General features: G+C 52.6%; 1 protein-coding gene and 1 long non-coding RNA gene across 2 annotated transcripts in view; both read right to left on the bottom strand.

The window, feature by feature from the left end:
* Positions 1 to 11,143, bottom strand: part of LOC111937225 (heparan sulfate glucosamine 3-O-sulfotransferase 3A1) — a 30,566-nt gene extending 19,423 nt beyond the window's left edge. Inside the window, exon 1 of the mRNA XM_086857000.1 lies at positions 10,588 to 11,143. Within this exon, the coding sequence (XP_086713126.1) occupies positions 10,588 to 11,126 (539 nt within the window). The 5' untranslated portion in view covers positions 11,127 to 11,143. The remainder of the gene's footprint in view (positions 1 to 10,587) is intronic.
* LOC147649789 (uncharacterized) lies at positions 2,088 to 6,265 on the bottom strand. The gene is made up of 3 exons (XR_015277920.1): positions 6,153 to 6,265; positions 5,170 to 5,453; positions 2,088 to 4,288 (listed from the first exon to the last, which is right to left on the bottom strand). It is a non-coding gene; the product is annotated as an uncharacterized LOC147649789 (long non-coding RNA).
* Positions 11,144 to 21,763: the final 10,620 nt, after the last annotated feature.

Genomic DNA, 21,763 nt, shown 5'->3' with positions numbered 1-21,763 from the left:
CCCATGCTGGCCCCTGGACCTCTCTCTCTGCAGGTGCCCAACAAAATCCCACCCCTGCTCCTCAGGAGGGTCCAACTGAGCAGCTGGACAAGAAACATTCGGTGTTCTGTGGGACACACATTGACTTTCAGCCATTCACACCCGCCCACAGACTGTTTTGGGGGTTTTTGTGCTTGTTCAGAACCTCTGGCAGCCCTTAACCCCGGGCAGGTTTGCAGGGGGCAGCTGGGCTGATGATCTCCAGGCAGCACAAGGGCTGACAGGGAGCAGGGCTTTGATTGTCATTTCTACCCAAATTTCCCAGACCATGGTGAAAGTGGAAATGCTCCCTTCTTTGCTACCAGCCACGTGATGCCAACTGGAAAATCCATCCCTGCACACCCAGCTGGGTTTTTAACCAAACAACACCAACCATAATTCCCCTCCAGGAACAGTGAAGGGATGAGCCTCCCTGTGATCCACAAGAGAATTCCTGGGCCAGCAGCAGGAGCAGAGCCCTGGGTCCCTCCCAGATGAGACTTGGCAGCTCCCTGAGCTGGACTTTGTTTCTGGCCCATCACACTCAGCAGCTCCTGGTGCACTGTTCTTTGCCAAGTACTTTCAGGGTGCTTTTTAGACTTCTTTAACTAAAACCCTCCCATGGCAGCCCATTTCACAGCTTAATCTCACACTGTTTGAGAAAGTCTCTAATTCTGCTTCTTTCCAACCTGTTGCTGATAGTACAGATGGAGACGTGAGAGGGGTAGGAGGGACAGCCACTGCCTCAGTAACCACCCCATGAAATCTCCTCCCAGAGGCTTCTGGAGCTGTGGAATGAACATGCACAAGCCAGGGCTCCCCAGGCCCTGCACAGGAGGTGGCTGTGCCAGCTGTCACCCCAAACACGCTCCTCTGGCCCAGCTCTGCATGTCACTGCCTGTGCTCTGCTTGCTGCAGGCAAAGAGAATTTCCTTTTGTGCTCTTATCCTCCTTTAGAGGTGATGAAGGCTACAACAACCTTTGCCACACACGTACAAGAATGCTGAACACCAGGCAAACATTTACAGGCAAATATTCACATTCCCACAGCAGAGTTCAGCAGTGCAGGAGGACGGGATTATTGCACAATATTCACTTCATGCCTTGCCATGACACGCAGTTTTTGCGTGCAGAAAAACCCGAATTGTCCTTCTGAGCAACCATCTCCCAGCAATCACAGCCAGAGCACGCCAAGCCCTGTGGGGAGGCTCTGCCTGTCCATGGACAGGGAACAAAGGCAACTGGAGCCAACTGGAACAGCAGAGCTCAATTTTAGAATTACCTGAGATGGAAGTTAGCTCAGATGTGGGGACTAGCATCCCCAACCCTTGTGAGAGGCATCAGGAGAACTTTTCCTGACCTCCAGCACAAGCAAGTGGTTGGGGAGCAGCCTGGAGGATGCAGCTGGTGCTGAGGGAAGCTCAGCACACCTTGAACACCCGTGGTTGATGCTTTAGCAGCCAAGCTCCCCTCTCAGCACACTCAGGGGAGATCAGCACTGGCTGAACACGTGCCAAGAGCTCCCACGTGCTCAGTCCTGCCCTGCCACAGGCTCTGGGTGCTTTTCTGCCTCTTTTCCCACGGGCAGAGTGGAGCATCCTCCATCCCCCAGTGCTGCTGATGGCCACAGCACAGCCCCAACCTGCCAAGCACGGGATGGGATGAGCCGTGCTCAGCTTCAAACCTGAGCTGCCTTTCAAATTTATTGTCCTGGGGAAATGACCACACTTACATGGGTTGATATTCCAATGGGCTGAGGGGCAGAGAGATGCACTCTTAATCACAGAGTGGGTCTTCTTCTCCCACCAACAACCCAAAACCATCACCAAGGCACAAGAGCTGATGGCTCAGCTGATCCTAAAGGCCAGGGTGAGGCTGTGGGAACTGGCTGGTTGTGACTGTGTGTGTATTCACCTCACGGACAGGCACACCTCTGCTGTAAATATTAAACAAATCCCTCCATTCTTATCCCTCGTAGAGATGTGTCCGCCCTGCACAGACTATGGGATGGGGGAATCTAATAACATATTCAGCATGAACTTGGGTATTTGGACAAAGGAGACTCAATCTTGAGGGAAGTGGTCCCGGGTTTATTGTGAGTGAATCGTCCAGGGCAGGAGAAGGAAAGGTGTTTGGGTGCTAGGGGTAGGGGGAGGTGAGGAGATATGGGGGGTAACATATATATAATGGGGTAGGGAAAAAGGAAGGGAGGCCAGGAAGGGACCAACATTATACAAAACCAAGGGTGGTTCCTGTGGATGCTAACTATAAAGCAGGCAGCACAGTGCCTGTGGAATAGCAGGCTGCTTAATTTCCTCAGTCTGGCCTGAGAAAGTGGCCTGGGAAATCATAAGGAGGAATTAAAACAATCCTCAGAGACAGAAGACAGCCCTGCAGGTGCTGTTTGTCGGTTTCTTGTTTTCTTGCAAGAGAAGTTCAAGGGGTGGTGAACCCCACTGACCAGTGATGGTGATGTGTTAATTCACTGACCAGTAAGAGTTTTACCTTTCTGTACTTTCGTGTATTGGTCTATAAAAGAAGATCTGAGGTAATAAACCTTAAGAAAGAGGAGAAAGAACTCTCCTGATCGACTCACAAGAGAGTCTGTGTCGTTCTTCTCGCCGTTCCCAACAGAGTGACAGGTTTATCCTCAGGGACACACCATATATCTTAATGCTCTGCAACAGCACCGTGGCTCTGCCATTTCCTACCAGCACGGTTTGGGGAAGGGAGAAACAGCCCAGAGAGGCCACTGGCACAATGCCTGTGTCTCACAGAGGGGAGATCTCCCTCACCTGTGGCTCTGGCACATCACCCAGGCTCCTCCTGCCATCCCCAGTTTTACCTGTGCAAATCTCAGCATGTTAATGGCACAATACTAATTGCACCCACTAATTGCTCCCCCCATCCAGGCCTGGGGACCCTGCCATGGGTGCAGGTCCTGCAGGAGCAGGGGAAAGTTGTGCCTTGCTGCACCTGCAGGCCCAGGGACCTCCCAACAGCATCTTATTGAGGCCCAAAACACAACTTGGCAAGGTACAACCCCGAGTCCAGCAATGCTGGAAACCAGAGGGATTCAAGGAGTGGGTTTCCAGCTGAGGTAACAACTCTGGAGCCAAAGTGCAGCTGCAAAGTGGGAAAAGCAACATGTCCTGCTGGCTACAGGGGCCTGGAGCACATCAGCACTGTGGGGTCACTGATCTGCAGGGTGTTTTGGGTGTCTCAGCTGGGCCAGGCACCTCCTTGGCACAACATCTGTCCTGGGCATCACATCTCCAGCCTTTCACTCACTAACTCTGTGCTGGAGGTGTCAGGGCACAGAGCATCACCCAGCTGGGAAATCCAAATGTTTCCTCACTTGTTCTACTGAGCCCATGCTCAGGATTTCTCTCCCTGGAATTAGGTTTCCCAAACAGCCCAGCTCAGACCGTGCTAAAGTGTTTCAGTAATGTCAAAAGGTGCTCTATGTTACAATACAAGAGCATGAAGGCAGAAGTGAAATGGTAATGACAAAATGCAACACTGAGAGCCGAAAGCTGCAGATAGGAACACACAGAGCCACCCATGGAAAAACACAGAAGGCAAAACTATTGATCTGGTGATTTTCCATAAAAGGCTTCCCCAGACAGCTTGGTTTATGGGAGGGAGCCCTCTTCCAACAGGCAATGGCAGAACAAATCAGCCTGGCTTTTTGCAATTTTTAACAAAAAAAAAAAAAAAAAGACTGTGCTGGAGAAAGAAATAAATAATCAAATCAATAAATAGCCAGCTTCCCATCATGGTGTTGCACTTGAACCTGAACATCTCTCCCTGGGGGATGATGTGAGAAGGGTGGTTGTGGAAAGAAATGATCCAGCTGTTAATATCCCAGCTTGCAGCCACCAGCTGTGCTCAGGAACTGGAGTCAAGGGGCTGAGTTGGGAGCCAGGCAGGATCCCAGTGAAGCTGCAGGAGTTTGGTGCAGGAAAGGCCTCCAGATGCCTGGAATGGCCCCAGTGGGATTTTCTTACGCGACACTTGGGCACAGCTGCTCAACCACGGGGAAAACAACCACCAGAGGCCTCCAGAGCTCCCCTGGGGCAGCAGTGAGAAGTTTCTCCTCCATCTCCCACCACGCCTGGGGGAGTTGTGAGGGATCTTCATATCCTGCAACAGATGGTGCAGAGAGAGAAGGAGCACATAATGAGTCTCCTCACTTCCAGGAAGCAAGAAGGATGGTCTTGCCACGCACGAAGGGAACCGGTGATTTCTTCTGCTGAAAGATTTCCTCCTGCAGAATCACATTATTCAATGGAAGAAATGCCAGGAATAATTCACTTCCTCGAGCAACTCTATTTATACTCTCACTGCGGGCACCATCCTGCTCACGTAGCTCCTGGCACAGGGCTCAGGTGGGCGCGGTTTGGAGCTGAACGGGTTTAACCCCAAACCATGAGAAAAAAGGGAATTTCCTGGGAGGTGGGTTATGCAGGAGAAAGGCAGGAACACCAGCCACTCTCACAATCCCTGGGATGACCCCAGAGCTTGCATGAACACCCTCACTACCCCACTTGGGGCTTTGTAATGGGGCAAGACCCCAGCATCCAACCCCAGCAACACAAATTTAACTGCAACCTAATTCACTTCCCTCCTAGAATACCTGCACATAATGAGAATTTGCAAAGATTTATGGCCACAACACCCGCCCCTGCTGCCCCTCGCCAGCATCTGCTGTTTCCCTGTGAAAGCAGTTTGGGTTACCTCAGAATTCTCCAGGGAAAAAGCATAATTAGCAGCTCAGGAGTTTCAAGGGGGGTTCATGGGGGGTTATTCTCAGTTTTCTGATCGCTGGTTGTTTGCTCTGAACTCTTTGGAAATGCACCAGCTCCCTTCCCCCTCCCCAGACCTCACTGCTCCTATTATAAACTTCAAAAGGTCAGGGTGAAACCCAAGCTGGGCTGTGGTAAAGACATCCTGGTGGTGATGGTGTGGCCAGAGCATGGCCCTGGACCCCAGACTCGATGGAATGACTCCCAGGAGCCCCCCTGAAGGCAGCAGGACAGGCTATGTGCATAGCTGGAGACTCACAAAATCCACCCAGAGCGGTTAAAGCAGGTGAATCTGCTGCTTCTCTAAAGTTTATCCCAATTTTTGCCATAAATGAGCTCTCACCCCAGCCAGCTGCAGCTTTGTGCTGCTCTCCACGAGAGCTGGCTCTGAGAATTTTACTGACAACATCTTGGACAGCCCAGGCCATATTTTCACAGTTGCTCAGCACCAGCAGACAGGGCCAGGGGAGCTCCATTTCCAAGCATCTCAGGCCGAGGCAGAGCCACAGTGGGTGAGAAAGGTTCTGCTCTCTCCAGGACTGGGGTGTGAAGCAGTACTGAAGAAGAGGATGGGTCTATAGACTTCTGAACTCCCTTCTGAGTTTTCCCCAGTGCAGACCACAGCAACTGGAAAGGAGATTTCACTAAAATCATATTTTGACTTCTCCCAATATGTCAACTCAGGAGCTCACTCCATCATCAGGCACACACAAACCCCAGATAGGAACTTCTCCATTAACAGAAAACAGAAGGGATATGTAGAGATACAAAACACTTGGAAAAAAAAGAAAACCACCAAAAAATAGCAACCCTTTGGGGTCTATTTAAGGAGTAAGAGGGGAAAGAGTGCAGGCCCAGTTCTATGCAGGGAGATCCCCAAGGAGATCTGGACAGTGCCATCCCTGGATAGAACATCCAGTGAAAGGGTTCAGCCAGCCAAAGCTGTGTCAAGGCTACAGCTGCTCTGCCAGCTGGGGTTCACCTCCTTTGGGTGGTATTTAACCCATCAAACCCCACACAACACCTTGTCTGTGCTGGAGAGAGCTGTCACATCACAGCCCTGCTGGTTCCACCTGCAGCACAGGACAGGGACTTCCCCTTCACACGAGGGCAAACTGAGGCACACCCTGACATCTCCCCAGCTTCCAAACTGTTCCAGATGTCTACTGAAAATCCTTGGAGGATCCAAGTCCAGGCAGTGGCAAAACACGTGAGCACCAGAACCAGTTACTGTCTTAACTCAATGACTCCAGCCCTGATTTCCCCAGCATTTCCAGCTCCTTTTCCCCAGCAAAGAAAGGTCCCTTCAGCCACCCACAGACCCACCTTATCCTCCATCTGCAGGGACTCCTTGCCCCAACCAACACAGGCACCCTCCACTGTCTGTGCCAGGCTCAGCCCATCTCCACCTGATGTTTACAGAGAATTAGCTGCACTCTGGGGCCAACACCACCTTTTGTTCCCTCTTTATACAGTACCCAGCCCCGAGAGCTCAGTGCAGGAGGTGTTTGATTACACAGCTAATAAATAAACAAGGACCTTGATCCTCTTCAGCTGTACAAGGCTGCAATTTCCAGAGAAACTGCTGCAGGCTGTGCTTGATGCTGTTAGTGATTCAAATGTGTTTGGGAGATGAGATGTTCCCAGGACAAGAAGGGACTGCTAAAGCAGCCCTTCCTACGTGCAGCAGGGAGTGGAAAACCCAAACTGGTTTAAAGTCAATGTCCAATAACACAGGTCATGTTCTGGGCACACCCTGAACACGAAGAGCTGGTGATTCTTGCAGAAGCAGCAAGGATGGCTGGAGAAAGGTGGGGAGATGATCCCTTCAAGGCAACTACTGTTACAGCATCTCCCTCATGCAGCAGGGATTGCAACAAGGTCCTTCCTGAAAGCTACCTGGTCCTGCTCCACCTTCTATAAACTGTGTTCACTGTCCTGATGTCCCCCCGACATCATCCACACACCAACACTCCCACCCTCCCTCCCACACTTACTCACTCACAGAATGCACTGCTGGGTCACAAAGACCTCAAAACCCCTCAAAACCTGACTCCCCCATCCCCAGGGCTCTGATTTCACCCTGCTCTGAGGCACAGAGGATGGGACACAGCTCGAGGTGGGATGCAGCTGCTCACAGCTGCTGTGAGCATGTCCCCTCCAACAATCCTGCTTTTCCTCCACCCCAGACCTCTTCAGCACCTGAGATGTTCTCTGTTCCCTTTGACTCAGAAGCATCAGTGGTTTCCTAGATTACAAAGAAGCAAGGAAAAAAAAAAAACAAACACAAAACCTTGGAAAAAAAATCCCATGAGGACATTAATTAGGAGTCAGATCTCCCCAGCTCTGGAAGCATCGAGGAGGAGTGATGGTTAAACTCCCAACCTGACGGAGTAACTTTGAATTATCTTTCATCTTCCCCTGGATCAGATGTAATCTAATGACATTAACTTGGCTTCACTCTAGTGAAAGTGGCATTGGTGCTACAGAGGCAGGGAGATTAAAACATATGAAATAAATGTTCCTGGGGTGACTGACAGTATAATGGCATTCCAACAGGCAGCTCAATCAGTGCGAGACTAACAAAAGATCAGAGGGAAAGAGCCAGATTCGCCGTATCACCCACAAACACAGATATTTTCCTTTAATCCAGGCTTTTTTTTTTTCCATGACTGGCTCAGCCCCTGTTCTTGGGAGTTTTCCCCAGGCTGTACAGCCGTTTTCGGGTGGGGGTTGCCAGTTGAACTCTGTTAAAGCCCCTGCTCACCTGCTATTGAACTCTTAGCTCAATAGCCTTGTTCAGGGCTGCAGCAGCAATCCCAGCACTGAAGTCAATGCCAGCATTGTGGGCTGCCCCCTCCCTCCTTTTGTCCCCACTGGCTGAGGGGACTCCAACCCAAAACAGAAAAAGCTCCTTTGGGCACACAACTCCCCTTGATATTCAACCCCCACACGGGCCCACACGAGGTGTCACACTCACCAAATTCAATCCCACAGATGCTTTTTACAAAGTCAGCTTCTCGGGGGGACAGCTGTCCCTTACCCAGGGGCTGCAGGAGCTCCACCCTTACTCCATTGGATGTCCTGGGTGATGTTTCCATGCTCTGTGTGGCAGCCCAGCAGGTGCCCTGCGTGTCACCAAGCCTGTTCCTCGCAGCACACCTGGCTGGCAGCTCCAGCTCAGGGCAGCTGCTGGGGGAGCAGCTCCTCTGTTTCCAGGGGGAACCAGGGCTCTCCTGGTGCCCTGTCCCTGTCCCAGCCCACCTCCAGGCTGCAGTGACACCAGCTACAAAGGCTGCCTGCCTCTTCAATTCTTCAAGAGCCAGCAGTGTTGTGTTCCCTGGGCCAGGGCATGGCTGCCTGTGCCGGCTTCCTGCGGGCACTGAAAACAAACCCGGGTGTTTATACCTTGGAATGACGCTGTTTAGTCTGACTGCTGCCAAACAGCAGCGCGCACGAAACCCAAGCCTCTGATGGCCGAGATAAGGAATGGGGACCTCTGGCAAACATCTGGCCACTTCCCCAGCACTGAACCCTCATCAGAGATCACAACAAAGCGTGCAGAGAGACAGGTAGCTTTTGAAATGAGTATTTTGAGCAGGCTGGTAGCTGGCACCGCAGCTCTGCCATCGCGCCGGGGCTCTGTGCCTTAGCAAAGATTACTCACACAAGCAAAGCCAGCAAGATCGGGTCTCAAAGGAATAATCCCATACAAAGAATTCACTGTACCTCAGCCTCCACGGGGCTAATAAAAAAAAAAAAAAAAAAATAAAAAAGATGAAACTCAGTACATCAAATACCAGAATAAACAAACTGCAGCAATTAATGGGAGAGCTCATGTGCCAAGTGCTAAAGCAGAAGGATTACACAAACAGCGCACGGGACAGCACGCCCAGTGAGCAAGAGCTGCAAGATCAAGACCAAACCTCTGGAAAATTATATCCCCGACACCGAGGGCTGCACTATGCCCCAAATGCCTGTGGCTCCTCCTCTGCCTAGGTCTGCACTCCTCGCTCAGGGACTGCTTCCAGAAGCAGGTCTATCCCACTGCCATCTGCTCCTCAAAGCTCCGAGAGCGTCTTTGATAAATGAGCTTTTCTGCATATCCACCATAAATTTCAGTAGATGCCACCCCACAGCCATGTGTTTATTTTTCAAAGTCAAGACTTGATTAGAGTTCTTGAGCTTTTTCAGATTCATTTTTAACGTTTCCTTTCTGCTACAGGGTCAGCATGTGGAAATTGGATAAGCACAGACTAAAAATATAATTTTGTAGACAGCTTCAGCCCACACAAAAGGAAATCTTTCTTCTCAAGAGAACCCACACTTTGCAGCCTGCAGAAACGCAGCGTGTTTCTGACATCGGTGGATACACAGGCAAGCTCATCCCTTCCACGTTAAGGCTTCTACATAAACACTCAGACTGTCAGTACTACCCTACTCCACATTTCAGTACCGTCACCACAAGCTGAGCCCAAATCCTCTTCTCTCTGCTGATGGCCGGGCTTTACGCAAAGTAAAACAAGCTCCGGGGGTACCCAAAATCCGCTCCTGTTTGCTCGCTCACTCTAGAAAGCCACAAACACAGGACACACTTTTGGAGACAGCACTTTCACCCTAACCCAGCTCTCCTATAGGGATCTGCCGGAAAGACGCTCCTCCGCTAACTTTAAACACACAACAAAAAAATCCCCAACAACTTCAGGGAGAACCCTCTGGCTTTAGCGTTTAGTGGCTAGCATAATAAAACATTAATTCACTGAAATAACCACCCCATCAACCTTTTGCTGGTATTTCGTAGCCAAGGTGAGCATGTGGGGTAGGCTCCTGGAAGTGACATTTTTGGTCAGTCGTTACTGGGATGCAGAAATGTTTACGTGGGAAATAGGGGGGGTTTGTCCACACTGACTACAGGAAAGTGAATTTTAGCGGCTGGGAGCTGCGGGAGGCGATGGGGGAGCAGCCGGGGCTGCTCGGTGAGAGTCAGCCACAGGTTTTGCAAAGAGCCGGGGGAGTATAAAGGGTTTTGGGGGGCTGCGCTTCTCGTGGCAGGGATTAACTCTGCCCCAGCATCCCCGCGCAGCCCTCGGGCCAGCGGGGCATCCGCGGCTTCTCCCTTTGTGTGTGTGTGTCTGTCTGCGTGTGTGTGTGTGTGTGTGTGTGTGTGTGTGTGTGTGTCTGTGTCTGTGTGTGTCTGTATGTTTGTGTGCTTGTGTGTGTCTGTGTGTCTGTGTGTGCCTGTGTGTGCCTGTGTGTCCGTGTGTCTGTCTGTGTGTCTGTCCGTGTGTCTGTGTCCGTGTGTCTGTGTCCGTGTGTCTGTGTATGTCCGTGTGTCTGTCTGTGTGTCCGTGTGTCTGTGTCCGTGTGTGTCCGTGTGTCTGTGTGTCTGTCCGTGTGTCTGTGTGTGCCTGTGTGTCTGTGTCTGTGTGTGTCCGTGTGTCTGTCCGTGTGTATCCGTGTGTCTGTGCACCCCGCAGGCGGCAGCCGGGCTGCAGCGGCCACCCCAGGGGGAGCCGGCAATGGGGAGAGCCGGGCCGGGGATGCGGGAGAGCTGCAGGATTTGGGAGCAGGGACGGAAGAACGGGGGGAGCGAGGGGCTGGGGGGAAGAGTGCTCGATGAGCGGAGGAGCGAAGGCAGGGGCTGAGGAAAGGAGCGGGGGTGATGTGGGGAGCGAGGCTGCCGGGAGCGGCGGCCAGCGGGGGGCACTGGCGGCCCGGCCACCGCTCCATCCCCGTCCCCGTCCCCGTCCCCGTCCCGTACCTGTACCAGGCCAGTCCCCGCTCGTAGTTGCGGTCGAAGAAGTGAGGCTCGGCCCCGACGGCGCGCACGTCGGGGTGCACCCGCAGGAACTCCAGCAGCGCCCGCGTCCCCCCCTTCTTGACGCCGATGATGATGGCCTGCGGCAGCCGCTTGCTGCCCTCGCCCAGCAGCAGAGCCAGGGTGCCCCCGCCGCCCGAGCCCCCGGCCCGGCTCCCGCCGCCCCCGGCCGGCAGCTCCTGGCCCGGGGCCGCCTCCTGGCGCCGCCGCCGCTGCTTGAGGCGCTGCAGGAGCCGCTTGCGCCGCGCCGCCGCCGCCTGCCAGGGGGGCAGCTCGGCAGAGCCGCCCAGGAACTCGCCCCCGCCGCCCTCGTCCTCCTCCGAGCCGGCGCCGGCGGCGATGATGGGTCCGGGCAAGGTCTGGCAGCGGTCGGCCAGGCAGTAAAAGACGTAGAGGGACATGAGGAGGGAGCAGAGCATCACCAGGAACTTCTTGAAGATGCTGCGGGGCAGCGGCTCGGCGGCGGGGGCGCTCACGGCCATGCTACCCCGAGAGGGCGGCCGGGGGCCCTGGCCATGCTCCGCCGCCGCCCCCCGGCGCGGCCCCTCCGCGCTGAGCTCCGCGGGGCCGGGGGGCTGCGAGCTGCCGCATCCCCGGCGCGGGGACCGCGCTTCAGCCGGACATCCCCCGCGGGGGACGGGGGAGCGGCTTCGGGGCGGCGGAGAGCCGCCCCCGCTCCGGGCTCGGCGGGGACGCGGTGCCGGGGCTCGACGCGGGGCTCCCACGTGCGGAGCCCGCCGCGGAAAACTTCGGCGGAGGCATCGCCGGGCGTGGGGCGGAGCGCTGCCGGCGGCGGGGCCAATGGAGCGGCGGGGGCGGGGGGCAAAGCCGCCCCCGGAGCGGGCGGACCCCTGGGAGCCGCTGGGAGCCCTGCGGGGGGAGCGGCGCTGGCCGGGAGGCTGTGCCGGGGGATGCTCGGGGGGATGCGGGAACCCCCCGGGAGGCTGTGCCGGGGGATGCTCGGGGGGATGCGGGAACCCCCGGGAGGCTGTGCCGGGGGATGCTCGGGGGGATGCGGGAACCCCCCGGGAGGCTGTGCCGGGGGATGCGGGGGTGCCTCAGAAGCTGTGGCGGAGGGTGCAGGGATGCCCTGAGTCTATCCCGTAGGGCAGGGAGGAGATGTGGGAACGCTTTTGTAGCTTTTCTCTCGGTGCTGGCTGCTCTCCAGCCCCGGTGGGACATCCTGCTGCCCTCTTTGGGCAGCCCAGCTCCGCAGCACTTCTCTGTGCGGTGCCATGAGACGCTGCTGCTCGGCTGACCGCGCTCTCCACCTGCCTGTCCGTCCCCTCAGGTGTTCTGAACGAACCCCCCGCATCCCTCCGGACCTGAGAACAAATTCCTGATGTGCCCAATAATCCACCCTGACAGACACAAATACCTTTGCGTGGAAGAACAGTCCCCCTTAAGCTCAGCAAAGCCACTGTCAGGGGTGTAAAACACGCTCACAGCATCGAAACCAACAGCTCCCCTGAGCTCTGAACAGCACAGAAACACCCAAAATCAGACTTTCCCCCTCTAAGCTGCCCCTAGGCTGGCTGCAGAATCTGGCCCACGGTTGGTAAGAAATATCTACAAACACAACACGATATTGCTCTTGGAATTTGCTCTTCTCCTCTGAGAGTACATAAAATGTGGAAATAGCTCTCAGCTTCATGGCTCGGCTGCCTGATTCCAAGAGCTTCGTTATTTCATTGCCTGTGGGAATGCCCTCTTAATTTGAAATGTTTGTCATAGATTATAGAATTTTCAAACAAACTTGCGCATGAAACACTTGACTCTAGATTTTTTTTTTTTTCCTTCTGTTTGGTGTGGACCTAGCTGAGGACTTAAACTTCAACTGCTTGGAAATAAAGCTGGTGTATCCACAAATTATGCAATGAAAAGAGGGGAGAAAAATTGTATTGAATTATAATCAGCCATCTGCAGAGCTGGCTGGCTAATAACAATGTATTTCCAAATAGTAAACACACCAAAATTAATTACAAATGCTATTTTCAATGAGTTACTCCACTAGATCTCGGTGTGGCCTCAAGATACTGTAGCATTTCAGGTATTTCAATGCTCCAACATATAAGATTTACAAAATGCTATAAACAGGTTAGGCCCCCAACACCTCTAGGAAACTCCTTACATCATTAGGAACCTAAATGCCTTTATAAATCTGTGCTCTGATCCAGCTCATTGAAGTCATTGAAAAGACTTTGCTGACATCAATGGGCTTTGGACCGGGCCCTGCAGAAGGGCAAAAGTGGTTTGACTTATTATTATTCTCATTATGATACTTTTTTCCTAGACACTTAGAACATTGCTACACTTTCTGTTTGAAAAAAAAAAAAAAAAAAAGATTGTTTCAAATGGAGAAAAACAGAAAAGAGGAGTGAAATCGGTGTGAAACAGCATAGAGTGTGTATCTGCTGGGATTGCATTGCAAGACTTATGTTTGCAGCTTTTTTCCTGGAAATATTTGTGGGAATCTCACTTTTCTTTTAAAGACTCACTAGCTGACTAGGGAAAATATGACCAGAGCCTGTATAAAAAGTTTCGGTGTCTAGAAAGCAATAAGCTAAATATATCTATATTTAAAAGAGCCTTATGATATTTAAGGCAAACTTGTGATATTTTTACAGACCCTGACTCACGGTTTCTGCCTCCTGGGGCTGAAGGCACCAGTAATTCTGCAGCCAGGAACAGCTCTCCAAGAAGGAAGGTGTCTTAATGCTTTAGAAAGGGCAATACAGGGAAATAGTTTCACCCGTATTGCTGTGGACTCTGTTAGTACAGCTGCAAATCTGAGATTCTTTATGAGCAGCAGACTGGTTTGGACCTTGCTTTTGGATGAGTTTTTCTTGCTACAGAGACCATTTGATGAACACTACTATAAAGCCAGAAAAATGATGTGGCTGACATCATGACATCAAGCACTGAGAACTTACTCGTCTTATCTACTTTAGCCCTGCTGCAAAAATAACCCTTCTCAGGGATAACTTCAGGGGTTTTAATGACTTAGGGCTGGAGCTAAAGTTGCTTTTCGTTTTGCTCAGCCTCTTGCACAACTGACTTAACATTTTCAGCGCAGCCTCTTTCATTTCCCCTTCAGTTTCTGTCTGCCCATCTCAGAGCCTTTCATGACACCCATGACAGACCCAGCACGGCTCTCCCGCAGGCTGTTTGGATCCCTGGGTGCCCAGGACAGCTCTGGTCACTGTCCCCTTGTGCTGGCAGGGTGGAGGGGAGCGTGGCCACCCCCAGGGCTGTGTGTGGCTGTGACTCACAGTTCCCTGGCTCCAATCCTGCTGCTGCTGTGGGCTCAGCCCTGGGATGGTGCTGGCAGGTTCTCCTCTGAGGTCCTGTTTGCACTTGCTCCGTTTCTTTCTCCTTTTATCTGTTTGCAGTTTTATTGCTGTGCACTCCTGCCTCCCCCCAGGAGTGCTCCACTGCTCCAGTCATTTCAGCTGCTACTGTTGAGGGTGAGTGGGGCTCCTCTCCTGGCGTGGCTGGTGCCAAAATTCTCCTTTCAGCATCATTATCATCGTCACCATCATCACCATCACCATCACCATCATCATCACCATCACCATCATCACCATCATCACCATCACCATCATCACCATCACCATCATCACCATCACCATCATCACCATCATCACCATCATCACCATCATCATCACCATCATCATCACCAGCAGCAGCAGCAGCAGCAGCAGCAAGGCTCCCTACTCCAAATGGGCTGAGCTGGGATGCCCTTCATGGGGGCACTGAAGAAACAGAGGTTTAAACCTCCACACAGCCTTAAACCGATCAACCAAAACCTTCTGCTCCCTCGGCAAACCGGAGCTGAAGGCTTTGCTTCCACCGTCTGGTATTTCCAGGTGCTTTCATACAGCTGGGAAAGGGGAAGGCTTCCACCTCGGATGCTTTGTGCACGCACAGCCCGTGCCAGCCCCGATGGGATGAATGTATTTTTTCCCCTTTCCCAGTGACCCGTAGCACAGATGGGATCAGGGGTTAAACTGGGAGTAGGGTGGAAAAGGGACCGGGAGCCCGAGGCTAGCGCAACTTAACAAGTGATTATAAGGTCTGAAGGGAAAGGGAACCCCTGCCTGTCAGGAAGCTGCCGCTGAAGAAAACATCCCATTGTACTGGGGAGATGGAGTATGGGACAGAGCAGAGTGAAACAGATTGATAACCGAGGGGTGATGTGACCCCACATAGGCTCCTACAACAAAAGCCCCTTCATCTAAAATGAATAGGAACAATGGCTAATGGGGACAGGCCAGCAGTGGCCAAGGATCTGAGAGCCAGGGGAGAGGGAGGAGGCAATGACAGTTCCTGTTCTACCCAAATCCTCTATTGATCTCAATAATCTCCTGGGCTTTCCCCCCCTTGAAATCACACAGAAAGTTCAAGGACTTTTTGCCTTTAGATTGTTGGAACAAGCATTGTTCTCCAGAGTCACAGGTGTGCTGGGGCAGGCTGAGAGGCCAGGGAGGAGCTGCTGCTGTCCCTGGATGTCCCCAGGCCTGGGCTGGCAGTGGTGGCAGGAGCACCTGGCTGCTGCCCTGGTCCCAGCACTCACTGGCTCCCAAGGGGCTTCCAAACCCACTGAGGTTTTTGGGATGTCCAGAGACTGGCAGAGTCAAATTATTAAATAAAGGAGTTGTGGTCTTTCTATGGGGGTGTTCAGGGCAGCAGCAGAGCCATGAGGGCACTGGGAGCAGGAGCTGCATCCCCATGAGCCATCAGCAGAGTCCAAGCAGACAGGACAGGTGGTGGAGAGGTGTTGGAGACCTGATCATCAACTCCAGTCCTGGTAGTTTTGTTGAAAAGGTATCTTGAAATATTGATCTGGAGACACTAAAAATGGAAGGATGGGATTTTGCTTTGGTTTTTAATTTTTTTTTCTTTTGGAAGGACAAAAGTATCCACAGGAAATACCACATAGACCAGGAAAAAAAAGAAGAAAGAAAAGTTTTGAGAGACTGTTTTCACTCTGCACTCTCTTAAGCTGACAAAAGGACTCGGTGTGTTGCACAATTTGCAATGCCCGTGCCCCAAAGCAGGCAGAATGAGCAGGAAGCCGGTGAAATCTGAGTCCTGCTTTGGCAGGGGCTGGAGGCCACATATCTCTGTACCTGAGGGCTGGCCATGGCACTGAGTGAATGCACCTTGTTTCTGATACCTCCTGCCCTGCTGGGACAGGGCCAACTTGATTAGAGAGCTGGCACAAGACATGAGGACATCTGGGAGGCCTCAGATCAGGAGCATGAATTAATAAGAACCAGAAAGAGGAGGAGATGGAACTGGACAGGAGCTCATGGTGCCTGGCTGTGGATGCTGACTGTGAGCAACAGCAGGGAGCACAGTGCTTTTGGAATAGCAGGCTGCATAACTCTCTCAGTCTGGCCTGAGAAAGTGGCCTGGGAAATTAAAGGAGGAATTAAAACAATCCTCAGAGACAGAAGACAGCCTTGCAGGTGCTGTTTGTTTTTTGCAAGAGAGGGTGGAAGGGTGATGAATCCCACTGACCAGTGATGGTGATGTGTTAATTCACTGACCAGTAAGAGTTTTACCTTTCTGTACTTTCACATATTGGTCTATAACAGAAGATCTGAGGTAATAAACCTCACTCTCCTGTTCAGCTCACAAGAGAGTTTGTGTTGTTCTTCTCCTCGTTCCCAGCAGTGTGACACCTGGCTGCAGTAAAAGGGTCCTGAGCCCTGTCACCTTCCCAAGGTGGCCGCCCTGCTCAGGGGGTGCCTGTGCCATGCAGAGCCTGCTGCCAGCTCGTGGTGGCTCAGCCTGCCGTGCCAGCAGCTGCAGAGGTGTTTCCCAAAGGCTGGGGTGGGCTATGGGCCCCTGGGGCCAGCAGGATCTCCCCTCCTGACTGCAGCCACAGCTCCCAGTGGCGCTGCTGGTGGCCCTTGGCTGCTGGCATGGTGGGACAGGCTGGCACGTGGCAGAGCCAGGCAGGGCAGCCTTGGTGCCTGGCTGCTCACCCCAGCTCCCTCTGCAGCCCACCAAGGCACCAGGGACCACCAGCCCACCACTGGTGCCCAGCCAGAGGCAGGGCCAGAGGAGGAGCAGCCCTCACTGCAGCCAGTGCCCTTGGGGGACTGCCACCACGTCTGTGAGATGCCTCAGCCCAGCTGAAACACACAAAGGTGGCTCAACATATCCCACAGGCAAACACCACCCATCCTGGCCTCCTGAGGGAGGCTTTCTGCACCACGGATGTGCCTCTGTTCACCCCAGGAGCAGGCACAGAGCTCCTTTCCTCCAGGCAGGCTGGGTCCATGGGGCAGTGCTGGGCTTGGGAAGTCTGCATGGGAAGGTCTGGAGCTACTGGGAATGGAGCTGGGTGATGCTTTGAGGGGTCTGTGTGCTGCACTGGGGGCTGAGAGCTACACTGAGGGGTCAAGGAGCTGCACTGTGGGGTCTGGGTGCTGAGCCCAGCCCTCACCCTGGCTTTTACCAGATGGGAAAAGGCATGGTGTCATCCAGTGCTGGCTGGAATGACATCCAGCTCTCCCCAGGCTGTGGGAAACAATGGATTGCCAGCTGGAGAGCCTGGACAGGCAGCAGGGGTGGGGACACTGTGCTGAGCACAAAGCCACAGGAAGAGGAGCCTCACATCTGAAACAACCTGTTACACCCCGGTGCTTGTGCACCAGCAGCTCTCATCCGTGGAAAACCCGCTCCTGGAATAACCTAGCACATCCTGAGATGGCCTGTGCTGCCCTCTCTGCACATCTGCAGGGTGCTGGGCGCTCTCTGGACACCCCAAGCAGTGGGTTTGTGCTGGGGCTGGCAGCCAGGGATGTTCCCAACAGCCCTCAGCCACTGCAGGCAAATATTTACAAGAGCTCTCCAAGGGGAACCTATAAACTGCTCCCTGCTATAGCTTCCTGAGGATCACTCCAGACAGCTATATTATCTGGAACATGAAGTAGTTACACTCCTGCTGCTCTTCCAGTGCTTTTGAAACAGATACTTGTCTCTTTTATTACCTTTGTTTGTGTCTCGTTTTATTTGTGCGCTGCGTGCTTCCTTGTGCCGGGTTCGATACACTTGTGAGTGGCTGTGGGTTGGAACGACAATAAATACCTTCCAGGCCTTTTGTGCTTTTTAATATTATCCTCCATTAAAAAAAAAAAAAAAAAAGATGAAAAAAAAGAAAAAGCCAAGTCAGGCAATGAAAACAATACAGGGAAAATTAAACCCTAAATCTGCATTTTATGGTTCTTCATTAAAAACGCAGGGAAAGCTGGCTACTAACTGTTGATAAAATGTTTTGGTTCTGGTAAAAATGTTCTTTTGGTGAAAGTGGTGTGTTTTGTGGAGAAGAGTTGGCTTTGATGAAGATCTGTACTTGTTAAGGGTTTCCCAGTCCAGGATGGACATTCCAGCAAAAATCACCCCAACAACTGGACTGGGGAAAAGGTGTGCCCTCCATGGGGGGGAGAGTTGTTCACTTCCAGCTTCACCTTGTTCCTGCATAAAATTCCTTGTCTCTCTGTGAAGTCTCAACCAAGCAGCTTTGAAGTTAAGGGTTTTTTAATGGTCTTAATTGGGTATCAGATAATTCTTGGAGAACACTGAGGGCTGAATCAGTCTTCCAAAAGGCTGGAAAAACCAGCCAGAGTCACACCAATGAGGGCCTGGCTGCAAAGCCCTTCACAGCAGGTTTTCGGGCTAATTTGTCCTCTGTACAGCAATGGTACATGTGCAGGTTGAATGTGGAGGCACTCATACTTTGCTTTCTTCATGCAATACCTTTGTAACACCCCACTCCCCTCAGGAAGGATGAAACCACAGCTGGAAACAACTGGCCCAGCAGCAGGAGCTGAGCCCAGAGCCCGGCGATGCCCCTGGGGCGTTTGTAACACCCAGAGAACACCAAGCACAGGGAGAGGGGCAGTGAGGCACCCCCAGCACACCAGCAGCAGCAGGGCTGGCAAATCCCTGGTGCCCCCTCTTTGTTCCACCCTGGCTGAGCTGGCGACAGCTCCGCTTACAGGCTTTGCTGGGCTGAAGAGAGCACTTTAAAAGGAAGCAAAGCAGCATCACAGCGTTAGTTCTTGCTGGAAGAGGGAACAAGAGATGCACATTCCTGCCTTGTATGGGAAATTTGGCCTTCTTGCATCAGCCTGAGGGTTTGGGCTGGATATTCTGTGTTCTTAGCACCCCACCCTGAGGCAGCCCCTGCTCCTGTGGGGCAAAGCTCCAAGCCACTGCCAGCCCTGGCATGGCTGGGCTTCAGCAGAGGGGGAGGTCACACCTGCAGAACTCACTGAGGCTGAGGATGGCTCAGCAGTGGCAAGGGCCACGCTAAACACACCTAAAAAAACCCCAGGGAGGGGGAAACTGCCCTGGAGTGTGTTTGGCAGCGTGTCCTGGTCCATCTGCCGGGGATTCACTCCCGCACACCAACTTGTGTGTGAGCCCCGCTAGGATGGATACAACCAGGCCAAGGTGCAACTTGTGACCCTGGGAGCCAATTCCAGCGTGTCCCAGGTGCTGGAGGCAGCACCAGCACTGAGCATTTGTCAGCTTGGGAGCATTAATTCAGGCCTAATTTGCATGTTCAGCATGGAGCGTGTAATTACTGAGCTGCACGAGCAGCCGTCAGCTCGGCTGTTTCCAAACATCATCTTTAGTGCTGCATGGAGCACAGGCACACACTTCTCCTCAACACAGAGCCTGTCAGCTCTGCCCAAGGGGAGCAGTGGGGCTGGGGGAGGTTACACAGATCCTCCCAACCAAGCTGGACATACCCAGCGAGATGTGGTCACCTCCTCCACTCGGGGAAGAGGGAGGAGAGGAGCACAGGTTAGTTCAGGTCGTTATCCAGCTGTCTCTTCAGAGGACACAGACTTAAGCTGAGCCAGGGCAAGTTTAGGTTAGCTGTCAGAAAAAAATTCTTCACTGAAAGAGGGATTGGGCACTGGAATTGTCTGCCCAGGGAGGTGCTGGAGTCACTGCCCCTGGATGTGTTAAAGCCTGGATGTGGCACTCAGGGCCGTGGTTTAGTTGATGGGGAGGTGTGAGGTCACAGGTTGGACTTGATGATCTCAAAGTTCTGTTCCAACCTGGTTCATTGTGTGATTCTGTGATTCAGGGGTTTGACATCTTCCTTGCACTAATTGGATGTGCCCTCTTTGCCCCACCCCCAGGCACCAGGCTTCCCCTTCCCCTTCCTTCTGTCGCCTTCACATCTGCCCAGGAGCCCTTCTCTCCCTCTTGGCAGCTGTCAGAGACACCTGCAGAAGTGTGGTGGGAGGGCTCAGGCACTACTGAAGGTGGGAAAACCTCAGTTTTGAGGTTCCCCTTCACTGTCTGAGCTCAGAGATATCCACACAGACACAGGAGGGAAAAGTGGAGCTCAGGATCCCGTGTGTGTGTGCTGCCAAGGGATGCTCCTGCCTGTGTGGAAATATTTGTGTTCCAATGCACTCAGGAGCACAGGCAGAGGTGTGGGGGTGTGTTTAGCTGTAGGGGACACCCACATGGTTGCACTATGTGAGCTCTGAGCATCTGCACGTCAGGCATGGTCTCACTGAGGGCTCTGTTCCTTCAAGGTTTCCTCTGCATGGATGCTCCTGGAAAAGGGACTCGCAGTCATTTAAAACACACCCGTGTCTGAGAGGGCATCTCAGCCACCACAGCTCCAGAGCCTGATGGAGAAGGTCTCAGGGAAGATGGAGCATCATCACACCCTGTGTCACTCTGGGGTTTTTCTCCTGCCAGCCTGGTTTTCCATCGTGTGCACTGAGCAATGCAGTGCAGAGGGAGGTGCTGGGCACCCTCTGCCATCAGGTCAGCTTCCCAGTTGCCTCTCTCTTTGCTTCAATGGATTTTACTTCTTTCTGACTGCTAATATCAACAGAACCTGCCAGGGCACCTCATCACTGCTGCTCCCCAAGAGCAGACACCACATACTTGGAGCATGCAGTCAGCTTTTCCAGCCCGTCCTCACAGCCGGTGTAAACTGCCTAAGTGCCATCAAAAACCACTTTATAAACTGAGGACGGGAAGGGGATGATTGATGGCTCCACACTGGACATGACACAGCTTCCACACTTGCCTATATTTATAATATTTGCGTGTTGCCCCTACCTCAAAGCCTGACTGGGCTGGTCCAATTCACTTAGAGATAGGAATTTGGCACAGCCTGACATAAACTCCATCACTTTGGGCCACCAAGGGAGAGCCATTGTTATAAACTTTCTCCCCCACACCCTGCTTGGCCCCCTTTTTAACCCCATTGCAGTTGCATTATTTCTTTACAAGCCAGCAAGAGCAGAAACAAATGTTTCACATCTGTTCTGGCCATCCAGCCATTTGCATGAGAATCATGGTCAGTGTTTCAATGAGCACAGCTCGCTGGCCAGCAATGGGGACACAGCTGGCCACCACTGGCCCCTCGTGCTTCTGCCAGATGTCTGAGCTCTGCACAGAACAGACAGACCCACAGCATTAGGAAATCACCTTCTTTTTGGGGTCGAATCACTCTAGAGATATGCCTGGTAATTTTTCTCTCTGGATGGTGTTGTGCAGCTGATCCTCACTCTTGGGTCAAACCTTTGGAACCTCCTGTTTAAGGGGTTTGCTGGTGTTCTGCTTTTCCAGCATCTGCATCATGAAGGGAAGGCTGGTGCACCAGCCAGACTCGAGGCAAGGATGTGTTTTGTTCAGTTTAGTGGATCAAAAATGGTCATTTCAGTGGTAGAGCATCTCCAGTGATATTGGCACCACTGGGAAAGATCCTTGAGGATTATGCCCATGTTTCACAGAGAGTTCCCATTTGAAAAAAAAAAAACAACAGCCAAATAACCATGGAAAAATTTCCATTTTTCTGTTCTTTTTCCCCTTCCCTGCCTGCTCTTCTGCTGTATCCCATACTCTGCCCTTTCTTTGAGTCTCTTCAGCTCCTGCCCTTGCCCCGAGCTGGCAGAGCTGCAGTTTTTGGAAGTTGCTTCTTCTCTTTCCACTCAGGCTGGGCATTATGAGCTGCAGGTTGACTGACACAAGAAAGGCTGAAAGACCCAAATGCCTTGGAAATCCCAGCAGGAATCTGCAGCATTGAAACCCATCTGTGCCATTCTCCTCCCTGTTTTGT

This window comes from Cyanistes caeruleus, chromosome 19 (genome assembly GCF_971803275.1).
Source record: "Cyanistes caeruleus chromosome 19, bCyaCae1.hap1.1, whole genome shotgun sequence".
NCBI classification, from domain to species: domain Eukaryota; kingdom Metazoa; phylum Chordata; class Aves; order Passeriformes; family Paridae; genus Cyanistes; species Cyanistes caeruleus.
Note: the sequence above shows the minus strand (reverse complement) of the source record. Positions and strands in the feature narration are given on the sequence as shown.